Source organism: Pieris brassicae, chromosome 7, assembly GCF_905147105.1.
Source record: "Pieris brassicae chromosome 7, ilPieBrab1.1, whole genome shotgun sequence".
Taxonomy (NCBI): domain Eukaryota; kingdom Metazoa; phylum Arthropoda; class Insecta; order Lepidoptera; family Pieridae; genus Pieris; species Pieris brassicae.
The window spans coordinates 18,275,597-18,292,905 of record NC_059671.1 but is presented as its reverse complement, the minus strand read 5'-3'; the positions used below and the strand labels follow the sequence as shown (position 1 = coordinate 18,292,905).

The 17,309-nt window shown below is 33.3% G+C and overlaps 1 protein-coding gene across 1 annotated transcript in view; it reads right to left on the bottom strand.

Annotated features, from left to right (window-relative positions):
• The window catches only part of LOC123712258 (proteasome-associated protein ECM29 homolog), a 33,264-nt gene that overhangs the window by 2,024 nt on the left and 13,931 nt on the right, over positions 1-17,309 (bottom strand). Inside the window, exons 19-34 of the mRNA XM_045665265.1 lie at positions 16,670-16,777; positions 16,249-16,362; positions 15,358-15,472; positions 14,086-14,269; positions 13,277-13,395; positions 12,311-12,480; positions 11,652-11,758; positions 10,072-10,201; positions 8,845-8,966; positions 8,436-8,655; positions 7,437-7,691; positions 5,519-5,708; positions 4,174-4,316; positions 3,194-3,345; positions 1,282-1,474; positions 903-1,041 (exon numbers count right to left, since the gene is read on the bottom strand). Of these exons, the coding sequence (XP_045521221.1) occupies positions 903-1,041; positions 1,282-1,474; positions 3,194-3,345; positions 4,174-4,316; positions 5,519-5,708; positions 7,437-7,691; positions 8,436-8,655; positions 8,845-8,966; positions 10,072-10,201; positions 11,652-11,758; positions 12,311-12,480; positions 13,277-13,395; positions 14,086-14,269; positions 15,358-15,472; positions 16,249-16,362; positions 16,670-16,777 (2,461 nt within the window). The remainder of the gene's footprint in view (positions 1-902; positions 1,042-1,281; positions 1,475-3,193; positions 3,346-4,173; positions 4,317-5,518; positions 5,709-7,436; positions 7,692-8,435; positions 8,656-8,844; positions 8,967-10,071; positions 10,202-11,651; positions 11,759-12,310; positions 12,481-13,276; positions 13,396-14,085; positions 14,270-15,357; positions 15,473-16,248; positions 16,363-16,669; positions 16,778-17,309) is intronic.

The following is a 17,309-nucleotide window of genomic DNA, read 5'->3' as shown; positions in this document are numbered from 1 at the left end:
TTTGCGATGTTTTATCAAAGTTATATTAGTTTTTTTATTATTTTTGTCTTCAAAATAATTTTTCTAGTAGCTATTAGGTTACCACACTATTCAAACATTAAAAAAAAATCAATGGCGCTACATCCTTTTTTTAGGTCTGGGCCGCAGATTTCTGTATCTGTTTCATGACCATTTGTTAATCGAATAGGCAAGTAGGTGATCAGCGTTCTGTGCCTGACGCACGCCGTCTTTTTTTTTTTGGTCTAAGACAAGCCGGTTTCCTCACGATGTTTTTCTTCACTGTTCGAGCTAATTTTTAATACGCACATTGGTGCACACCCGGAGATCGAACCTACGACCTCAGAGATGAGTCGCACGCTGGAGCCACTAAGCCAACACTGATCGACCATCAAAACATTTACGTCAATAAACTCGTGGACTTTCTACGATAATAATTAAAGGTTTTGATTAATTACAAAAAGTTTTTTACGTTTCTCTTTAGAATAGGGTTGTCTGGAGACCTCCCCAATACATAATTAATTTTTGGTATATATTTTTAAAGCAGTCTAACAAATCAAAATATCATAAGACAATTGCAAATACACTGGATTAAAACACGTTTATTTTAGTATTTAAATGGACAATATTCTAAATATAAATGGACTGCCATCATTCAGGTCGTAGGTTCGAGGCTCGGTTGTCCCCCAACACTCGCTCGAACGGTAAAGGAATACATCATAAGGAAACCGGCATGAACAAAGCAAAACAAGTATCGTATGTCAGGCAGCAGATCAGCCTGACCTACTCGTCTTAAGAAAAATTATGATCACGAAACAGAAATCTGAACTGAAGATTGTAGCACCTCATCATCTCGCATTCAAAGGCATTTCTTTAATTAAGTAACTGTTACAAGTAGCAGTTACCTTGAGTATCAGAATTTTTGGGCCAAGCCTTTCCCAGAAGCTCGTAAGCGGCTTCCTTCAGAGCGGTGAGTTGTTCGCGCCTCTTTCTTGAGCTTTCGTTGTCTTCTTCATCTGAATCTTTTTCCATTGAGTTTTCATCCTGTGAAAATTATTACACTTTAAAGATCTTGAATCGAATACCGGTTTAGATTGTATAGTTATTTATTAATTTCCACATATAGGAAAAACAATTAACTTAAACATAATTTCACAACCAAACTATCTTTTCCAAGCATCCCTAATTAAAGAAAAACGTTATAGTTGAGGAATTACAACATTTATCTTAGAATTATTTTTTATTGGTGATGATTTTTTTAAGTTTTAGTACTCAATAAAATACCTTGGACAATATGACTTTGACGATATCGTAGACTTGGTTGAAGACATCGCAGTGCGTAGCGGCGAGAGCGGAGCCAAGAGCGGAAATAGCGTGTTTCTTGTACGCCATATCTTGTTTGCGGCTCTCTACTAGTAATGCGTTCACACATTCCGTCGCTAGCGCAGATGAAATCGGCGATTCACCTTCTTTTACGCTGGAATTTAAAAATATATAACACTAATGTTGCTAAATATGTCTAAATACTGGTCATATTTGGCGAATACACGGCACATATAGAAACAAAAATGGATTTTAAGTTTAAATCCAAATTTATCATTTTGGCAACTATGTATACTAATTACGAATTTATAACTGATGATAACTTTAATATTGACACTAACGTCAATATTAAAGTTGTCATCAGTCAGGAGAACAAAGTTATGCCCCATTTAAAAAGCTACTAATAACTCACACAATTAATACATACAAATAAGTGACTAAAAAAATATATACATATATATTAACAAAAATAAAATAACACACCCTATGTAGATTAAGTATACGCCTCTAAAGTTAAAATATACATTCGTAATTAGTTAAATTAAACAAAAACAAATAAAACCCAATACATACAATGTTTTATAAAAAAAAATTTTACCCATAATAGATAAATAGAACAATAAACTAAAAATAAATATAAACTTGCTACATATATGCCATCAATGCCACATCTAGTAAAACATCAATGTTCTATGGTTTGCTCAGTTGACTGATCGAGTTTATTACGTCTACCCACATTTTTGTTGTTGTTTTGTTATTTTATATACCTACATCTGTGCGCTTTAATTATGTTATCTTAGTTGTATATATATTTTTATCAGTAAGTGAATTATGTGTGCAATTCTTATGAGAAATAAAGTTATTGTTAACACAATATTAAAAAAATGGGAGGATCTAAATAAATAAATACCAACAGCCATATCAAACAGGCACATTGAAACTGAATTATTATAATTAAATGCAATTAAATTATTTATGTCATCTGAAAACTTATAATTTAAGAACTAAACTGGACGTGACGGACATAACTGAACCACTGCCGTTAAAAATCGAGCCCCGTGAAAACATTATTGTAAATTTAAATTCACTACCAGTTCCTAAAATCAATGTAATCAAAATCAAAGGCTGTTCCCGTTGTTAAATGTGCCCAAAATCAATAGGCAATATTTCATCAAAATCAATATTGTTCCAGACGTTAAATGTTCCCAAAATCAAAAGGCGTAGACAGAGAAGAACTAACAAGAATCACTTCACTATTCTCTAACCGCCAAGTTAGGTACAAGGATATTGTTCCAAACTGTTCACTTAACATATTGAAATCTGATAGAAAATGTTTTGATATAAAAAATATATATTCATAACAGTTAAGAATCTGCCTCGTGTGAACGCCACACACACACGCTAGCATACATGCCACAAACCAGTCCCCATGGTGTATATGTGTTTGTTTACTCAAAAAGTCAAATATTTTCGTTAATTATTTATAGATAAAAAAATAATAAACATTTCATCAATGTTAAGCTTAATCTAAGCAAAAAATAATTTTATTAATTTATTTTTAATGAAATAGACTAATACAATCTGACAGCTCTCAAATCAAATATAAACATCCATTATAGAAGTACAAAGCGTATCTTTGAGGAATTTGACCTTAGCATTTTAATGTTACAGAGATAACTCGTCATAAAGCGAAATAATAAAATATCTATTGTAAAAAAAGTAATTTACAAAAGTGATGGTGTCTCAAAATCTACTAAACCGATTATATTGCAGTTGTATTGTGAAAATACCAAAAAGCAAATATACATTCGTAAATATATGTAATTTAAAAGTATACAGATCCCACTGGGACCTTCTGAAAGTCGGTTTATACCTGCAAAGCAAAGCCAGCGCTTCCACGACATGCTCCTTCCCATCAAACGTCTTCCCGTGTACGGCCGCCAGTAACGAACGAACGAAAACTTCCCTTTGCTCCCCAAGCCCGCTAGACAACTCCTTACATATTGTTTTTATTGCGTTTGCCGCCTGTTTATTAAAAAAAAAAGATTTTAATAAGCAATATTTGAAGACACTGAGCGTAAATATTTTGTCAGAAAGAGTACCCTTAGTTAAAAAAAGCTAATGATTTTTTTATTAGTATAAATATATTTAACTAGCTGCCCCCGCGAACTTCGTTTCTCCTTAATGTGGTTTTAGTTAGCCTTAATACCGTGACACGAAAGAATAATTTCACTGTATTATCGTCACTATAATTTGAATTTGATTTACACTTCGGTCTAAGTAACACGTGGTTGGCTATGCTAACACCAAAAATTAAAAAAAGTAGAAATAATTGAATTTCACGGTATTTCGTTTAGTACAAAATAAATTAAATTTATACTTTAGCCTCAATAACACGTGGTAATCATGAAGTTGAATTTTAGCATAGCAGTGCCATCTATTGATTACGAAAAGTCGAAAAGTATCGACATCTGTTAGAATCTTTTGGAGTTAACAGATAATTGTGACTGTCAATTAATTATAGACAAATAATTTGCAATAAAATAAAATTGCAACTATAATTAAAGATCTAAGCTATCCTATCTCTTAAGTTGGACCTGACTGCTCACGGTGTGCCAATTTAATTTAAAATCGGTTAAGTAGTTTAGGAGTCCATCGCGGACAAACATCGTGACAGGAGATTTATATATATTAAGATTACAAATAAACGTACTAAATATGAGTGTCATATTGTTTTGAAGACGAGTGCTTTGGTAAAAACGGTTGAATAAGTCATTTACTTATATATCTTTTGTAGATGTGGTGGAAACAAAGGACGTGGTTAAAATAAGTATTTTTTAAACAAACAATCACCTGAATCTTCTTAGTCCAACTGCTGGAGTTGAGAGCCTTCTCTATCTCCTCTCTGAGAACTGGTAAGTGCTGTTTGATGCCACTCTCTCTTGCCGGGCTGATATCCGTCCATATTTCTTCAAACATCTCTACCGTGTTTGACTCTACGATATCAAAAGAAAACACTTTTTTACAGGATTTAAAATATAATATTAAAAACTTATAATTATTTACATAATTCTAAATTTTAAGACAACTGAAGACAAAAGGTTAAATGTCAAAAACTATCACAGCTGCAGAGAAAGTTGTATTATCTGTATTTATTTCCCCGGAGTTAATAACGACTAAAATACTACTAGACTACGATATCAAAGTTAATATTATTAAAAAAAATACTGCTAAATACGACATACACTGCACGAGAAATTTATTCACAAGAACTCAGCAATGTAATAAAATATTACTGTGATTTTAAAACTTATGTTTTCTGGTTAAGTATTTCCAATAAAAAATTCACTCTGGTGATAATTAACTGAAAATAATTTATAATGAGAAAGAATTGCCCAAAATTTAGAGTTATTAATTATAAATATTGCGTAACAAAACCCCTTTTTTATAAAAAAAATCTACCAATTGTAACGTTAGCCCGTACGAGCGGAGTTACGCCCAGAGCATTCACAGCAGGCACTCTCTGTGGCATTATTATTATTATTAATCCATATAAGGATTCATACAAAAATTGGTTAGTTAACATTTCTTAATGAGTATAAACAGTTGTAAAAAAAACTTATTTTTTTACATCATTAAAATAATTTAATTCTTTTTTTTTTTCAATTTTTTTTTTACACGCGAGTACTTTCCATTGTTACAAAAAATAAATCAATGGCGCTTCATCATTTTTTAGGTCCGGATCTCAGATTTCTGTATACGTCAACGATCATGTCTCATCCATTAGATTATAGGCAAGTAGATGATCAGCCTTCTGTGTCTAAGGCGAGCCGGTTTCCTCACGATGTTTTCATCCACATAGAAATAAAGTCTTGGTGCATAGGCGGCTATCGAACCTACTACCTCGGGGACGACCATGTTTATATTGTTACATTATTTAGAACATCCTGTCAACCCAGGAATACCGAGCTTTTCCCAAATCACCAACAAACCAATATATTTTACAATTCTACGTTTATACAATTTAGTAAACATAATATTGTATGAATTGACGACTCAGCTTCCGCACTTTGATGCCCATATGGTAAATATAATGGAAAAATAATAATATTTATTTTAATTCTTTTCCTCCTTTTTAATTAATCATTTCCATATTAGTACTGTATTTCTTGTAAATAAATAAATAGTTAAATATTACCGTTATCCTTTGGCGCGTGCATCGCAAGGAAGACAATTGGTGCCAGTATCCCTTCGTTGTCTTTAATATGTTCGATCTTGGCTTTGGCCACGGATTTCAGAGTCAGAGCAATAGCAGATCGGGCCAAATCATCCTCTTTCGTCTCGTATAGATTCACCAATTTCTTCATCAATTTCTCAATTGATTGTTGCTAAAATTAGATGTTTATTATTTAAATAATAATTAAGTATTATTTACTAGTAATCTTACAGCTAACATACACATTATAAAACAAAACACTTAGTCAATACAGAAAGTTAGAACAGATTACATAAATTAACAATATATATGTAACAGAAAACAAGTAAGTATATTTACAGACAAAATATATTTTACAAAAAAAATTAACTAAAGAAAACTGACATTTGAAACAGCAAATAATAATTAATATTTTAAATTACTGTTTAAACAAAATCAGTCTTTCCGCCTCTTCAAAAACTTGTGAGGTGAGGTGGAAAATTCTATTAATTCAAGATATAGAAAATATGAAAAATCAGTTATTAATAATAAAAATGCATTATGGAGTAAAATAAACCATAAATAATCATTATTTTATCAAAAAATTATATAAATCGTCAAAAATATTGATCTATACGTCGGTCACGTGACACAAAACGATCACAGATTACAGACGAAAACGTAGCAATAATAAATAGGTTATAAAGTTTGTCCTAGAGAGGCCAACCTACCCTACTGCCTTAGGACTTTAATAGCGTCGGAAACTGTTTTTTATCGAAATAAAAAAAATCAATGGCGCTACAATCTTTTTTAGGTCTCGGCCTCAGATTTCTGTATCTGTTTCATGATCATTTGCTAATCGAATAGGCAAGTAGGTGATCAGCCTTCTGTGCCTGACGCACGCCGTCGACTTTTTGGGTCTAAGGCTAGCCGATTTCCTCACGATGATTTCCTTCACCGTTTAAGCTAATGTTAAATGCGCACATAGAAAGAAAATCCATTGGTGCGCAGCCGGGAATCGAACCCACGACCTCAGGGATGAGAGTCGCACGCTGAAGCCACTAGGCCAACATTGCTCAATTTTTTATCACACTAAATTTAAAAATAATAATGACCACGTAAAAACTTGACGTTCACTGGCATTGTCATTGTTGAGACTGGTGCGCCATCTTTTGCCTGGATAAGCGTTTTGGCGAGTTCCTTAAATTATGTTTTTATTTGAGTTTTAAATTCATTTTTTTTAGAATAAAATTCGTAAAAGAGAATGAGACTACAAGAATTACAAGCTAACCTAAACAATAATTATGGCTAATAAGTAATATAATAATGACTTTAGTTTCTACGATACAAGTGAATAGCTTAAACAACGGTAATATCCATTAACAGTCTTATTATCCTGTTTTGACACCATGTTCTTATTAAGAAAAACACTTCTTAAACGAAATGAAGCTATGTATTATTATTAAAAACTTATAATTATGTATATTTTTAAAACGAAGAAGTCTAAAGCAGTGGGTGTGTTATGTAAAACCAAACGATATTCTTTAGTAATGTCGAAATGTAAAATATACATGATGTAGAATAGTTTTTTAATTATAACAGAAGCCATGTAGAATTGTTTGCATGTTATGCATTATAAGTTAGTTATCCATTTAATTTGATATAAGAATGTCAAGAGGCATATATCTTCTGTCCAGAACTGGTATGTCTTGTTGGTGTGGAACTTTAAAGACGCTTTTTTTAATTTTTATACAACAGTACAAACGAAACGCCGTTCATGGACATTGCCAGGAAGATTTACGATGCGTTGCCGGCATTTTTTTTTGTTAATTTTTTTTTTGTTCCGAGTTCTATCTCGCCAAAATAATTCTGCCAGTCATATTGTCTATCTGATGATGAGATGAGATGAGATGTAACTCACCTTAGCAAAGGCAGAAATTTGTCCAAGGGCCTCAGCGTAATTCTTTCTAACCGTGGAGTTCCTGTCGAACGTTCCATTTAGGAGATTGGTCATGATTTTTCCTGCGACCGGTTCTAGCTCGGCTCGTAAGTAATGTGCGGCGAGGACAAGGAAATGCGCACACGCAACCTTCGTTCCCAGTTGGGGAGATTTAGACAGTTCCAAAATTTTTGGCAGCATTTCTTTCATTACTTCTATGTCGATGAACGGCATACACTGCAAAGAAAAAACAATAGTTTTTATTTTTTATTTGGTCCAGGCACGCATTCTTCAGCCAGTAGAATTTAGCTTGACCGAAAGGCCAATGACAAATATAAAATCCCTACACAGAATAGATAGACAAACCTTACAACATTATTTCAAACTAAATTATATAAAAAAGTTTACGTCGGTGCCTAATGAGATAGTAATTATAATTTTAAAAAATTCAGTTAATTTAAATTGTACGTAAATATCTATTGAACATAAAAGTATCAAAATTGTAATGAAAAAAAAATTATACCATAAATAGTAGAAATTGCCATAATTTTATTTCTCTAATATTCAATTGTCATTTCTTCAAAAAACTACAAAATTTTATTTTTATCGTTTTCTTATGAATAACACATCTAATTATTTTATGTTTCAGATCATATTAAACTTTTATTATAAGTGAATATACATCGAGACATTTAAATTATTCATTTTTATTTGTTACCAACTACAAAAGCATACAATTACAAAAATCAGGTTACATAAGTTAAGGGCGAAATAAGCATATTGATGCATACTTTTATGAATAAAATTAAATCATTTTTATTCAATGATGAGTATTTTGTATGGATACAAAGGAGGGAATGTGTAATTTCTAATAAAATAATACTATAAAAATGTTTATATTAGGGTTAATAAGTGACAATTAAATATACGTAGTTGAAGTTTTCGTCACAAATTAAAAAAAAACACGATATTCGAACATACCTTAACTACAGTGTCTGTAGTGTAATGTTGCCTCGTGGCACTTGCTCGCATATCGTCCAACATTTCACGAGATCCGCTATCCGCAAGTACGGTACTCAAATACGAGAGTTTTGCAGACTCAAGGTCACCTGCCGCAGCCACCAACGCTGGGACCAACCGGCTCAAAAACGGTGCCAAGCTGGACCCAGCGGCAGTCACTAATTTGGACACGGTTTGTAAGCTGGAATATTTAAAAATAGAATAATTGTATTTTCACAGATTAAAAATAAAAGGTGTGTATTCATTGTGTGTGATTAGTCAAATTATTTTATAAGCTATATTTTTTTTTAACTTCGCATAAATTTGCATTTTTCGATATGACTAAATGGATAGCAAAAAGCTTTTAGGGCTGCAAGCAAAAAATCCTCACCTCACACTCCTAACCTCCCTGACTAGATTAGTGATTCCCGTATCCAAAAGAACAGGAAGTATCGCTGACACAATTTCCTTCCCATCTTTACCCTGGCCCACATCTGAAGCTTGTATGCAAAGCTGAAAATTCAAGTCACATAAAATAACACACGTAGTACGTTATCATGCTTAGGATACGCAGAGACAATATACAGAAAAAAAATCAAATAATTATTATTATTAAAAATACCTGGCTGGCTTTAAATTATAAAAAAAAATAAACATATAGTGTATTGAATTCTTATTGACAATTGACATTTGTGATTTGACACATTGCTCTTAATTAAAACACTTTATTTATAATTATAAATTTTAGATGTATAAAGCATAGACATAACCAATACTAACGAATAATAATAGATCAGAACTGGTAACACTGATGTTAACAATGTTCCACACTCCCAAAAATATGTCTATTTCACTGATCATTTTTTTAAAACATTGGTTAACGCTTCAAATATGTGTATGTAAACATGCAATATGATAACGCCTTTTAGACGACAGCCAGCGCCATCTATTGTAAAGCGAAACCACTTATCTATATTTCTTTGAATGAACAGAAGGTTCCGGACAAAATATTTTAGTACACAATAAGGAAAGCGATAAAAAAAGTAAAAAAATCTAATTAAGGAAAAATACAAGTATTTCTCTGAAATCAGTAGAAGTCAGATAAAATGATAAACATCAAGACATTAAAATTGCTAAGAAGCGTTAATACATTTATAAATGTTAAACGAGGCAGTTGAAACTACCAAGTACCAAGTTTAAATAGTTTCTTCTCAAACAAATATTGGCATCAAATATAATTTGTTAAGTAATCCGTTAACAACAGTGAACAGACTCAAGATCAAGATGGCATTTCCCCAAATAACTGCAAATTTCACTAATGATTAATATAACAATAATAATAATATATACGAAAAGTAGAGCTGGTTGACAGTGTAACATTGACACTGATCCATGCTCTCCCAAAAATATGTCTGTTTCACTGATAATTTTTCTGGTGAAATACCTAGAGCTAACATTATATACGGGGAACGAAGCAAAACGATAGCGCGTTTTAAATGACAGTCAGCGCCATCTAGGGGTACAAAAACAAACCTTACAACCCAGATAATACACCATTTTCAACAGAATCATTTAGTTGTTTATTTTTTATAGGAAATAAAATATATATTGATGTTACCTTAGATAAAACATTTGCAGTAGAAGTGGCTGCCTGTCGTGTGCCTTCGTGCACATCGTCCATCACTCGAAATAGTTGACACCAAATCGATGGTAGTTGTTCTAATGATTCGTGAAGGCTCTTTGCACCTCTGTTAAACAATTATTTTAAAAAATGTTATCATAGTTATTTATTTAATATATACTGCGAAGATAAAATAAAAATATTTTAATGATGATATAAACTATAATGAGTATAAGTAAGGGGATATATTAGGTCCTTACATATGAAATTGGCGTATTTCAAACTGGCCACTTTAATCACGATGTTCTCCTCTTTGGTCAGGAATTCCAAATTCAAATGTGTACAGCTATTTACTCATGTATTTGTGCTTCGATGACCGTCATTCACTTGTTGTTTTCTGTTTGTGTCAATCATTTTACAAAATGGAAAACTTAAAGTATCGCATTATTTACGAGTACGAGTTCCGCTGTGGCACTAGTGCTGCGAAAACTACTCGAAGGGTGAATGATGTGTATGGCGGTCATGTTGCAAAAGAAAACACAGTTCGTTTTTGGTTCCAACGTTTTCGTTCTGGAAATTTCGACCCAAGTTGATAATGAAGTATTGAAGGCTACTGTGGAAGCGGATCTATCGCAAACCACATCCGAGTTAGCTGCAGGCTGCGGTGTTAGTGATAAAACTGTTTTAATTCACTTGAAGCAAATTGGGAAGATTAAAAAGCTTGAAAGGTGGGTACCTCACGAATTGACTGACGGAAACCGGCAAACGCGCGTCGACTGCTACGTTACATTACTGAACCGGCACAATAATGAAGGTATTTTAAACCGAATCATTACCTGTGATGAAAAATGGATTCTTTACGATAATCGGAAGCGCTCAGCACAATGGTTGGATCCTGGCCAGCCAGCCAAATCCTGCCCCGAAAGCGAAAATTAACCCCAAAAAAGTTACTTGTAAGCGTTTGGTGGACTAGTGCCGGTATTGCTAATTGCAGTTTTCTCAAATCTGGCCAGACTATTACGGCTGATGTCTATTGTCAGCAATTGCAAACCATGATGAAAAAGCTAGCGGCTAAACAACCTAGGCTGGTCAATCGCTCCACGCCACTGCTACTTCACGACAACGCTAGACAAGAGACGGCTGCCAAATTAGAAGAGCTTCAATTGGAATGTCTAAGACATCCTCCGTACTCCCCGGACCTTGCTCTAACAGATTACCATTCTTTTCGAAATTTGGACAACTTCTTGCAAGGAAAAAAATTTAACTCTGATGGGGCTGTCCAAATCGCCTTCACAGATTTTATTGATTCCCGACCGACTGGTTTTTTTAGTAAAGGGATCAATGAACTACCTATGAGATGGCAAAAGTGCATAGAAAACAATGGTTCATACTTTGCTTAATTAAATATATTATATTTAAAAATATTCGACTTTATGTTCCTCCCATACAAAACGCCAATTTCATATGTAAGGACTTAATATATATATTTTCTACAGTCCATATATTGAGTTTGACATTTAACAAATTATATAAATATGCTATGTAAAATTATTGTATTTTATAAATGTTAAACTCACCTCAATAAGTCCGATAGTGCATTACAACATGACATTCGAACTCTCCACTGGTTTGACGTCAAATTAGCTGTCAAGTCAGCCAATATTTCTTTATGGTATTTCTGGACCTGTAACATAGACAATAGATTTATTGATGCAATTTCTACCTATAACTCGGTGACGTTACAACCCTTGGAAACCTCGACCGCAGGGTTAATATTGACACGCTACTAAGCCACCACTGCTTGCTAGCACACGTAGTTAGCGAAAAAATATATAGATTAAAGATTAACGTATTGTTTAATGTGGGTTAAACCACACAAGCAATGGTATAGTCAGTCAATGGGATCAGATTATAAATAAGCTCGTAGCACAAAATTGTTAAAACTAATTGTATATAGTATTGTCATTTGTTAACATAGCTTTTACACATTTACAATTTTATATAATGTAAATAATTATAAGTGTATAATAATAATACATAGCTTAAATCCGTTTAAAAAGTGTTTTTCTTAATTTTATATATTTAAAAATATATATATACCTTATTTAAAATTTCTTGAAAATGTATTTATAAATGTGCATTTACATGAATAATATTATTGCCATAGATTAAAACTGTCATTTTCAGTATTAAACGTATAGTTAAAAAATATAGATAAAATAAATAGATAACTCACCGTGGCCTGTGTATTAGGTACAATGGCCTGCCAAATACTAGCCATAGAGTTCTGAATCCTCGGAGTAGGGTCAAACCGATATCTGTACAAGCGAGGAACTATCTTTGGCAAATGCTCAGATAATTGAGCACCAGCTTGGAGAGCTATCGAATGGAAGCCAAATGCTGCACCTGTATGGAAAATACTTAGATTACCAGACTTGACTGAGTTTCATTGCTGAATAATCTCACTTTAGGAGTTCGGTCGACAATTTTACTTCAGTGTTTGTGTAAAAAATAACGCGTCAAATTGGATGCTTTTTTTTTGTTTTTTTTTTTTTGTAAGTCGGTTAAAAACTTACACATGCTTTTCGGTGTTTGAATTCGAAAAAAATGTTGTTGTGAGTAGTATTTTTAGGACTTTTAGGCAAGTTTTCTATCGAAATCAAAAAAAAAATTGCACTCATTATTAACTCTGCTATAAAGAGTATTGCGAGAACAAAACTTGTACAATCAGTTTCCTGTTGGGAAGTACATAACCAATTTTGACCATGTCATTACTGAAGTTGTAGGTTCGATCCCCGGCTGTGCACCAATGGACTTTCTATGTGCTCATTTAACATTAGCTCGAACGGTGATGGAAAACATCGTGAGGAAACCGGCTTGCCTTAGACCTAAAAAGTCGGCAGCGTGTCAGTCACAAGAGACCGATCACTTGCTTGCCTATTCGACAGGGGGTGAGAGCACGCTGAAGCCACTAGGCCAACATTGCTCATTGGGAGGAGTTATCTCAATTCCCAATAAAGCGCTATCTCACAATCTCTTATAGGTCCTAGTCCTTTTAGTTTTGTAATTATTATATTGGTTATTATACTAGCGATAAGATGAGTGACACAGAAACATGTTCCATTATATCCAAAATAGCGAACAATTAAAAAAATCTTAATACGTAACTCCATTTGGTTGAACATTTAAAAAGATTTTCTACCTCTCTTTGAGTTCCAAACGGAGTTGTGATGAGCTAAGTGCATGAATTTGTAGAGTAGGTCCGGCTGATTCAAATCCGACGCTAACGAACATAATTCTTTGTATGTTGAGAGATTCCCGCTGTAAAAATATATAAAAAATCTAATGTAATTTAATTCACTTCAAATGAGTTGGATCTTTTGAACTAAGCAAATTATATTATTTTAATTATATATTATCTCTATATATATATATATATATATAAAATTCTCGTGTCACAATATTTGTTCCCATACTCGTCCGAAACGGCTCCATCGATTCTTAATTCAGTAAGTCTGAAAATCGCCTTCTATTTAACTTTCAAACCCCTAAGTTATAAAATAGATAATAAAAAAAATATATTTTAATAATATATCATTAATTATATATATATATATATATTTATACAATAAAATAATAAATATAAAAAAAATATATTTTTTAGACAATTTTTTTTTCTTCATTTTTATGATACAGCATACAAAAATACATACAATCATCATCACCCCTCTAGGATCAACCCCTATTTTTATTTGTAAATTAAAAACTTATGTCTTATACTCTGAGGTTTATATAAAGAAAAATGGTTCTGTGAACTGGAACATTCTCTGGGGTAGCATAGCAAAATGTTCCATGTTGATATGCTACAGGTAGGCTAAGTAGTCATGTCAACGTGACACGAAGTTCACGCGGGCAGCTAGTTTAATATAAATAAATTATAATTCTATATAGAATAAATCATATTAATTTTCATCAACGCTTCTGTGTCTCTAGTAGGCATTATATACATACCCAGTAGGCGCAGTACCAAGCTGCCCTTCCTCAAAAATCTTGGTATCCTCAGTGACTTGGGCAACTGATCTCTTGCCCGACGTCAGCTGCTCAATAATTTCCCCGACCAATGCCTGCTTCTGGCCCTCGTCCGAGTTCTGATACACTAGACTTAGACCCTTGCTCGCCACGTCTTGTACGATATCTATTCATATTAAAAATGTTTCACTGATAAATCTTACTTCCATATATGGGTATAAACAATTAATTCAAGATCTATAGAATAATAATAATCAATCAATCAATGGCGCTACAACCTTTTTAGGTCTGGGCCTCAGATTTCTGTATCTGTTTCATGATCGTTTGTGAAATGAATAGGCAAGTAGGTGATCAGCCTTCTGTGCCTGACACACACCGTCGACTTTTTGGGTCTAAGGTAAGTCGGTTTTCTCACGATGTTTTCCTTCACCGTTGGAGCTAATGTTAAATGCGCACATAGAAAGAAAATCCATTGGTGCACAACCGGGGATCGAACCTACGACCTCAGAGGTGAGAGTCGCAGGCTGAAGCCACTAGGCCAACACTGCTCAGAATAATAATAATAATCCTTTGTTTGCCAAGATATATAAATAGCCAGCCATATATAAATAGGCTTGCATATGTCAAATCAATTTTTACGCTGTCTTATTAAGAACATATAATAATATCAACGTTAAATTATTTACAATCGGTGTAAAATCTATGGTCCAAATATTCGCCTACGCTATAAAGGCACTTTGTCTTTGAATGTTAATCACTTTCCCTTTGAAAGAATTACATGGCATCATCTTTAACTTCTAGGAATGTGATTAAACAGTTCTATAGCCAGCCGTGTTGGATCCCTCAGTATAAAAAGGCAAGTTTCTTTGTATGTTTTGAACAATTTTGGATTTTTTTTCACAGTCATAACTGCTTCAAGGATAGAAACTTGGTACTGTCAAAATACCGAGTTCGTAAAAAAATGGTCTACAGCATACAAGGGGTTCAACGCCTTAACGAGTTTTTTTTAGTAATGAAAACTTTATTAACATCTACCGAATTTTCCCATAAAGAACATCATAGCGCAGAAATGAGGCAACAAAGCCGTGATAACAAGAAAAGTACTTTCTCATTATCAGCGTAATTTCTTAATGTCCTAAACGTTTCTCTTTGTTTCTTGATTTCAAATTAGGTATTAGTATCAAAATTGGTTCATTAGTTTTTGAGATATCCATGAATTTCTGGAGGTTACAGAAGAAAATTACTCTTACATACCACTATTCTCCGACAAATAGTCCATAAATACATCCTGGAGTTTCGGCAGCGAGTGCTTGATTGGTCCACGCTCGGGACAATTTTTCAAAAGCGCTAACAACCAAATGCTCGTTGCCTGAAATTTAAAAAAAAAATATTTTAATCATAAAATGTCTACAACCAAGAATAAATTAAAAAAATACAACTAAAAGTTTCAAAAAGTATTTATCTTCTTTATGAAAAAAAAAATCAATGGTGGCTACCATTGATTAAATTTTTAAGATTTTTTAGAAATTTATTAGATATAGGCCTCATATTTTTGTATCTGTTTCATGATCATTTGTCATCCTAATAGGCAAGTATATCAGCCTCCTGTGCCTGATGCACGCCTTCGACTTTTTGGGTCTAAGGCACGATGTTTTCCTCCACCGTTCGAGCTAATGACAAATGCACACAGAAAGAATGTCCAGTCGTGCACAGCCGCAGATCCAAACTGCTCCATGGGTGAGAGACGTCCGCTGAAGCCACGAAGCCAAAACGTCTCATCTTGACTGATCTTCTATATTCACTTAGGAACTTAAGAATATATACAGTGTGTGTTTATATTATTATATTAATAAAATATGAAGAAAACTCATAAGTTTCCTGCAAATTACATATTTGAAGATTTTTTGGGTTTTAATCCCACGTAAAATGTATTTTGATGCGAAAATTGCGTTAAATCCTTGGTCTCGACCTCAGCTAATTCATTAAAACACTTTTCTTAGGGAAGTAGGTGATCAGCCCTTGCCTGATTAAGTCTAACCCATGACTAACTCACTATTAACCGTCCAAGCGAGTGTAAATGACGTATATAGGTGGCCCAATCGTGAACGAACTACCTGAAGGTCCTCACGAAATGTAAAGGCTTACCTGTCTCGAATGTGGATGCGGATGCCGTCCAATCTTGAACAACTCATGAAGGAGCCATTCTAAGAGCTGGTCGTTCTCCTTCAAAGCCTCCACATCACGAACTTTAGCTTCACCCTAGAATGATTCATTACAAAATATTCAGAATAGCTTAACAAATTAGTAAACATATCCTGTCATGTCCAGGAATGAATATTTAAAAAACGACTGAACCAATTTTAATGAAACTTGGTCTGATACTTAAGTTGGAATATACTTGACATTGTGATATATACGTATACGTGTGAGAAATAAAAAGATATCTTCAAAATTACTGAACCAATTTTGATGAAACAGAAACAAAACACTTAATTCAAATCTAAAAGACTACACTACTATGTCTTGTAGTCGGGTCTAATATAAATATTATATTTTAAATACATACCTCTTTAGGCATTTCCGTCCATAGATCTCGATTTTCGTTTGAATTAACACCTTCCACGCACAAAACTAACGACTCTCCAATTTGTAGATGAATCTCAAATTCCTTGCTCTGAAAATTTTGTAAGAATTTATATTAAATACTTTCTAACTATTTATAGATTACCCTATTCAACATACATGATCTTTATATGAATAGTTCATTAAGAAATTTAAATGATAGGTTTTAGGAAAACATTAGGGAGCGTTCAAGTAGTACGTACCAAATTTGGGGAGGGGCTCATGACGTAATACTTGAACGAGGAAATTGTTAACGAAAAAAGTAAATTTTCGAAGCATAATAAAAACATTTTTTTTTAATAACCCCCTTAACAATAGCATTGGCCCCCTTTGTGGCGTGGATGGGGGTTGGAAAACACTAGTCTAGATTGATATTTTATCAACAGATGGCGTTGTGCATGTGTAAAAATTCGTTGATATTTCAAAACATCTAAATGTAATAAAAGATTCTAGTAATACCTGATTTGTGTGTGATGCTGTGATGCAAACTTGGGTCTTTCCCCGCATATAGGAGAAACACGACGTTCAGAGGTTTATTTACTGAATACAATTATTTATTCTATACAATAAGCCTCGAACCCAAC